At 37.0% G+C, this 6,166-nt stretch overlaps 1 protein-coding gene across 1 annotated transcript; it reads left to right on the top strand.

Moving 5' to 3' along the window:
• Positions 1 to 1,424: 1,424 nt before the first annotated feature.
• Positions 1,425 to 5,719, top strand: LOC132063108 (S-adenosyl-L-methionine-dependent uroporphyrinogen III methyltransferase, chloroplastic). Its single transcript, XM_059455532.1, has 5 exons — positions 1,425 to 2,044; positions 2,602 to 2,679; positions 2,781 to 2,850; positions 3,810 to 4,087; positions 5,038 to 5,719. Exons 1-5 carry the CDS (start codon positions 1,517 to 1,519, stop codon positions 5,206 to 5,208), a joined length of 1,125 nt encoding a protein of 374 aa, XP_059311515.1. The 5' UTR covers positions 1,425 to 1,516; the 3' UTR covers positions 5,209 to 5,719.
• The last annotated feature ends 447 nt before the right edge of the window (positions 5,720 to 6,166 follow it).

Genomic DNA, 6,166 nt, shown 5'->3' with positions numbered 1-6,166 from the left:
ATTTGTGCGAATAACCTCAATTTTATTGGAGCTTTTTGATGTGATGTGACTAGCACGTGAGTGGTGTCGTTAGTTTATTAACGGAGTAAAAGAAAGGATGAAAGTTTAGTTTTGAATAAGCACGATTATTTTCGGGAGGAATGGTTTTTTGATCATTTACAAAAGAAAATTTAGTTTGATGACTTCTTACAAGAGAATTTTTATTTTTACACATAAGAGATTTGGGAAAAAAAATACAGAGATCTAAAAAAGTCACTTTCTTCTGTTTAAATTGTAAGAGGACAAGAGATCTTACTTTGCTCATTATTTTCCCAGGCTGTGTCTATTGAGGCGTTTGGCCATGAGTTTTGAAACCATGGTTTCAAACCAGCGTTTGGACATGCGTTTGAAACCATGTTTTCAAACCTCAAATCATCCAAAAAGGCATGATTTGGGGTTTGAAACCATGGTTTCAACTTTTTAAAATATAAAATTTAACCCATAAGTTTATATTTTATAAAAAAAGATCCAAAAGTTGGTAGATATTTTTAACAATTACCTCCAACAATCATTTACCAATCTCATTAACTTCCACCAAATTTTATTTATATCTACCAACCTTTTAATTTTTTTAAAAAAGACCCATAGTTTAATTTTATTTATTGAACTAAAATTTAATCAATTGATATTGTATTTTTAGAAAGGTCTTCTAGTATTAATTTTGAGCCGGTTGTTACGAATTAGCGTATTAATTTTGTTATGAACTATGACTTGCTCATTTGGTAAGATTGTATAAGAATTGAGAATGTTTTGATAGTTTTCACAACTTGTGAGATTTTTATGTCTATAAGAGAAAATACTTCTTAAAATATCCAAATTACATGTTCAAACATAATTTGATATCATGTCCAAACGGGCCTATGTATGTGTGTGCGCTATCAAGTGGGGTTCCTTGGCGTCACACTGAGGAGCTTATATGGTTAATGAATTCGAAATTCGCAAGGCGAATCTCGTAATTTTAATAGAATGAATTTGGTCCAAATTGATGCCTCCATACAGACCAAGTAGGCATTGGCCCGCCTTCAACCCTCTCCTATTTAGACTCTTTTCATTTCCCTTTTCTATTTCCTCCAAAGGTCAAATCTTTCTGTCCTAGTTGGGGCTTTTTCACCAATCATAGCCCCAGGTTGTTTCATTTTCTTCACACATTTCTTGAAATTACAGGGCTTCTTAATTTATTTTTACATTAATTTGCTTTCATCAAATAATGAAAAAGAGTCTCTACCGTCAATAGACGAGTTAAAAGCCCCCAAAACCAAAAGGATGCTTGTCCCTTTCAAAGCATCAAAAGCCTACTGAAATTGCCTTCTCATGGCCTTTAAAGCTCAAAATAAAGGTCCCCAATTCAAACCCAAATACCCCCTTTTGACACATGCACTTACATATATATATTCCCTCTGAAATCTACATTTTAGAGAAAAAGTTTACACCTTTAACCGCCATTTGGGTGTCCCTCATCTTCTTGAAAGAAAAGGGTATGGCTCTTGTGAGTAGAATTCCTTCAACTTCTCCTTCTTCTGGACCAACCCAATTGAGAAATAACAAATCTTTTGGCCTTAATCCTATCTGTTGTATCAACTATGCATCACATTCATCTTCCCCTTTTACTGAGAAGCATTCAATTGAGAGATATCAAAGAGATAGCTGGATTTACAAGAATGAATTGGAGAAATCTGGTTCTTGCCCAATTCTACCTGATCCAAGCTATGTTAGGGACTATGACATAGCTTTGCAGTTGCCTGAACTGAAGAAAATGCTTCAGGTTTTGAAGGAAAAGAGAGAAGAAGAAGGAGGGTGTGATAAAAGAGGACCTGGAAATGTGTTTTTGGTGGGTACTGGACCAGGTGACCCTGAGTTGTTGACAGTTAAGGCTTTGAGAGTTATTCAGAATGCTGATCTTTTGTTGTATGATAGATTGGTTTCTAATCAAGTCTTGGATTTGGTTGGTCCTCATGCTAGACTTCTCTATGTTGGTAAAACTGCTGGTTACCATAGTAGAACTCAGGTTTGTGCTTATTCTCTCTTGTTTTGGAACATTTATGCGTATGTTTGTTTGGTTTGGAATTTTACATTCTTTGTATAATGTGACTGAATTCTAGATTTCCAGTTGAAAAGGCATGATAAATTTGGGTGATGTTGATTCTTGGAACGATGCTTTTGTTGTCACACTTGTAAATTTAGTGGGAACTTAATCATTTAGAAAATGCTTGGGATGGTTAGAAACTGAGTTCTTTTTTAGGTGAAAACTTTTTTTTTTTTTAAAAAAAAAAAAACTTCATGTGAGAAATTATACTTTACGACCATTGTTTTTCAGTGCTGGGGTTTTCTCAATAAGAATATATATAGTCATGAACTGTAATAGTGGAAAAGCTATAGCCTTTCTGCTTTTCTGTGTTTTAGCTGATACCCGAATTAGCCTAGATATGAAATCTCATGGCTCAAGTGGTATAATTTAGTGAGGGCATTGATGGTTTGAAATCTAACTACCACAAGCTTCTTAGCTGAATGTTAAGCCAGCTTGCAATTTCCTTATGACATCTATGTGTATTTTGCATTTCGCAGGAAGAAATTCATGAGTTGCTTCTGAGTTTTGCTGAAGCTGGGGCAAATGTTGTGAGACTAAAAGGCGGTGATCCATTGGTATGTCTCCGGCTTAGATGTTTGGTGTATGCTTATTCATTTATATAGTTGAATTTTGCAATTCCAGAGTTGAAAATTTGGAGCATTTGTTGGATTATCAGGTATTTGGACGGGGTGGAGAAGAGATGGATTTTCTTCAACAAAAGGGAATTCAAGTTAAAGTTATTCCAGGTATGATAAGTTTGTGAATCTCGCAAAGAACTCGATTGAGCAATAAAACTGCAGAATGTAAATCTTCCCAAGTGTCATTCAGCTGGCTGGCTTGCAAACATCATCTCACTGATGGTGTTCTTTAATTATGAAGAGATGTTTCATTTTAGAGAAGAACATACTGGTCGGAGAAAGTATATTTACTTCAGTATTAGTTTAGGGAACAAAAAAAAGCAAGTCTCTCTGTATTAAGCATAGCTTGCAACTTCAAGTAAATCACGTCTTTTTCTGAAAATATAATCTCTCATTTCAGTTTAGATGCTATTTTATAACTTGGCCTCTGTTGAAGAGGACGTTAGTTATCCTAAAAGAAATTTACACATTCTCTCTTGAGAATCCTATATCTTAACTTATAATGAGCTGTTTTGTTAGCTAAAAAAATGTTTCTCCAAAAGGCAGTTATTGACCGCATCTGGCAACACTCAAAATCACTTGTGCAGTTATATGTTACCAATATTTTTTTTTTGATAACCTTGGTGTCCGGGCCAGCTTGCGTGCACCTCGACTAAGTCCACGTGATATTTGCCACTTCCCACCAACAATAGTTACAGGTAACTCTATCCACCTAGGCTAGAACATATGGGAAGAAATCACTTAGTGTTTTTGTCTCTGCTGGGAATTGAACCTGAGACTTCATGGTGCGCAACACAGTTCATAGACCACTCGACCACACCCTTGGGTGCTATGTTTACCAATATTTTGGTCACTGGTAGTTCCTTTTGTTGATTCAAGGATTTAATATGCTAAAAGAGACCACCTGTACTTTCAAGTGTAAATCTTTTATAGGTGAGAATGGCTTAGTTGCGTGTCGTGTGTAAGTTAATACATAATGGAAGGAGTGTGACGTACTGGTCAAAGTGAAATCTGTTTCTGCCATCACACAACTTGAGGTAGGCCTCATTCTGGTTATTTCATTTCAGGTATTACTGCAGCATCTGGGATATCGGCAGAGTTGGGGATTCCATTAACCCATCGTGGTGTCGCAAATAGTGTTAGATTTCTCACTGGTCACTCGAGAAAAGGAGGAACGGACCCGCTTTTTGTTGCAGAGAATGCAGCTGACCCTGACTCTACATTAGTTGTTTATATGGGCTTGTCAACTCTTCCCTCCCTGGCCTCAAAGCTCATACATCATGGGTTGCCAACTGATACACCAGCTGTTGCCATTGAGCGAGGGACAACACCTCAACAACGTATGGTAAGCGAGCCCAATTACTTCACTTATACCTTCATTATTTTTGTTGCTCTTGTCAGCTACTTCTGAGAATAACTCAATTGTTATTCGTTTTTGCAAGCGAGAAATTGGAATAACAATTCCTACACATACATTTAGGGAGAGGATGTTTAATGAGTATACCTCCTTTATGAAACATTTCAACCCCTCTTCCTGAGAATTTGATATGCTACTTCTATTTGATCCATTGATTTGTTAGTAGAAGGTTACAAAAGGTATTACAGAAAAAATGAAGGTTACAGCAAAGGGTCCTTCTGCCAAAAGGACCTCTACTTTTTCCCCAAGGTTTTGATATTTTTCTGATGTTGACCTTCCAATTGAGACAAAGCACTTCAAGTTGCAAAGATATTGCAACGTGCAAGGATCCTTGGTCCTTAATTGGGGTACACTGGCACCAATTTGATAGCCTCTTTAAAGACTAATTTAAGCTTGGGCTTAGTAGGTATAAACCAGAACAATGTTGTTGTTTGGATAAATGCTCATGATTGTCTTCTTTGTCATGTTGCCACCGCATTAGTGTTACTCTAGGTTTTATGAATATTGGACTCATAGCCTTCTGCATTAGAACTACCACCTCTATTATCACATCATGTTCAACTTTATTGGTTACTATAGTGAACTGGTCGTGAAAGAAACATTTATATGAAGTTTAGAAATGCGTTAGGAGGTTGTGTCAGATCTCTAACTTGGAGAAGCTATTTGAAATAAAGCTTTAAAAGTGATTTAGAGAATAGCATTTACATTCAAGGATTAGACAAAGTTATATTGCTTATTGCTGTAATATCTGAAACAACTGGAGGAAGTGTGTTATTCTTTGCTAGTATAGGTGTGATTATTTTTGCCTATTTAAGCATTCAACATGACGAGGATGTGGGTTTGCATGGCTGATTACAGTTCCCTTGTAATTCATTCAGGTGTTCGCAGAACTGAAGAATCTTGCTGAGGATATCGCATCTCACCGGTTAGAGTCACCAACCTTGATTATCATCGGGAAGGTTGTGGCTCTTTCACCATTATGGCCACATTCTGCCGAAGAGACTCCCATCTTTGTTGAGACTCAATCGTCCTCCAACACACTGCAATAGAGCACCCTGCTGAACACATGATTGATCCCAAAAGCTCCTCTCTTTCCTGCAGCGAAGCTAGACACTGCTGCATGCTAAATGATGCACCTGATCAATTTTGTTTCAGAATGCGCAGTGAAGTCTAGTACAATAGAGGCAATCTCATTTCGTGGTGCTATGGCGGAATTTGGAGGAAAATCTCCGGCCAGCATGAACTCAAAAGGGTCCGATGTTTACTCTCATTCCAATAACTTGGCAACTCCGACTATATTTTCGAGAGCCAACAAATGATACTAAGATTTTGTCAATACCAGATTCTGTAAGCAAATACTAATCCACAAGCATTCATCAAGAGGCACGGAATATCTATGAGTAATTGATAATTTTGTAAAATGAGTTGAAAGTATATTCTGTTCTTTGAGCCTTCTTAGTGGTGTCTTTTTAGAAGTTGCTTCTTTCTGTTTTAGTTGGGTGCCATCATTGATTGTATTTCTTATCCTCTTCTTGTTGAGCAACACTGCCTTTCCCGTAAGGTGTTTCACTTGTTTCCTTAATAGTTATACGGAGAAAATTTAGCTTTCAATTTTAAGCCCAGACCAAACTCCAATTGCTAACTGGGCAATTTGCAGGATTGTCCTTATTCAGGGGATGGTCTTTAATTTTTGGCCCTCAAATCGCTGGTCTTTAATTTTTCGCCTTCACCTAAAATATTTCGAGGTTCTGGATTAGAATGCTGGCTCAGTCAAAAAAAATCGGGCAGAGTTTTTTTGCAAAATTAAGCCTATTCAGGCAAAAGTTAGGCTTGTAGAATTCCAGCAGAATAAAAAAAAAAAAATTACCTTAAGGCAGTGGTTTGGTTCAAGGGAGGACTCTTTCCGCGAAATCTTGCCTTGCGATTTTTTTTTTTAACTGAGAGGGGGTTCGAACCTAAAATCTCGGGGCATTTTCAGCCACTTCTTTTAAGCAAAGGGCAAAATTA

Source organism: Lycium ferocissimum, chromosome 7 (genome assembly GCF_029784015.1).
Source record: "Lycium ferocissimum isolate CSIRO_LF1 chromosome 7, AGI_CSIRO_Lferr_CH_V1, whole genome shotgun sequence".
NCBI classification, from domain to species: Eukaryota; Viridiplantae; Streptophyta; class Magnoliopsida; order Solanales; family Solanaceae; genus Lycium; species Lycium ferocissimum.
This window is presented reverse-complemented; position numbering and strand designations above follow the sequence as displayed.

What these genes read in the sequence shown, in the direction of transcription:
- LOC132063108 (XM_059455532.1), top strand. Translation starts at nt 1,517, where the DNA reads ATGGCTCTTGTGAGTAGAATTCCTTCAACTTCTCCTTCTTCTGGACCA. An exon ending in GTTACCATAGTAGAACTCAG is followed by an intron (nt 2,045 to 2,601) that starts GTTTGTGCTTAT and finishes TGCATTTCGCAG; the next exon opens with GAAGAAATTCATGAGTTGCT. An exon ending in TAAAAGGCGGTGATCCATTG is followed by an intron (nt 2,680 to 2,780) that starts GTATGTCTCCGG and finishes TTGGATTATCAG; the next exon opens with GTATTTGGACGGGGTGGAGA.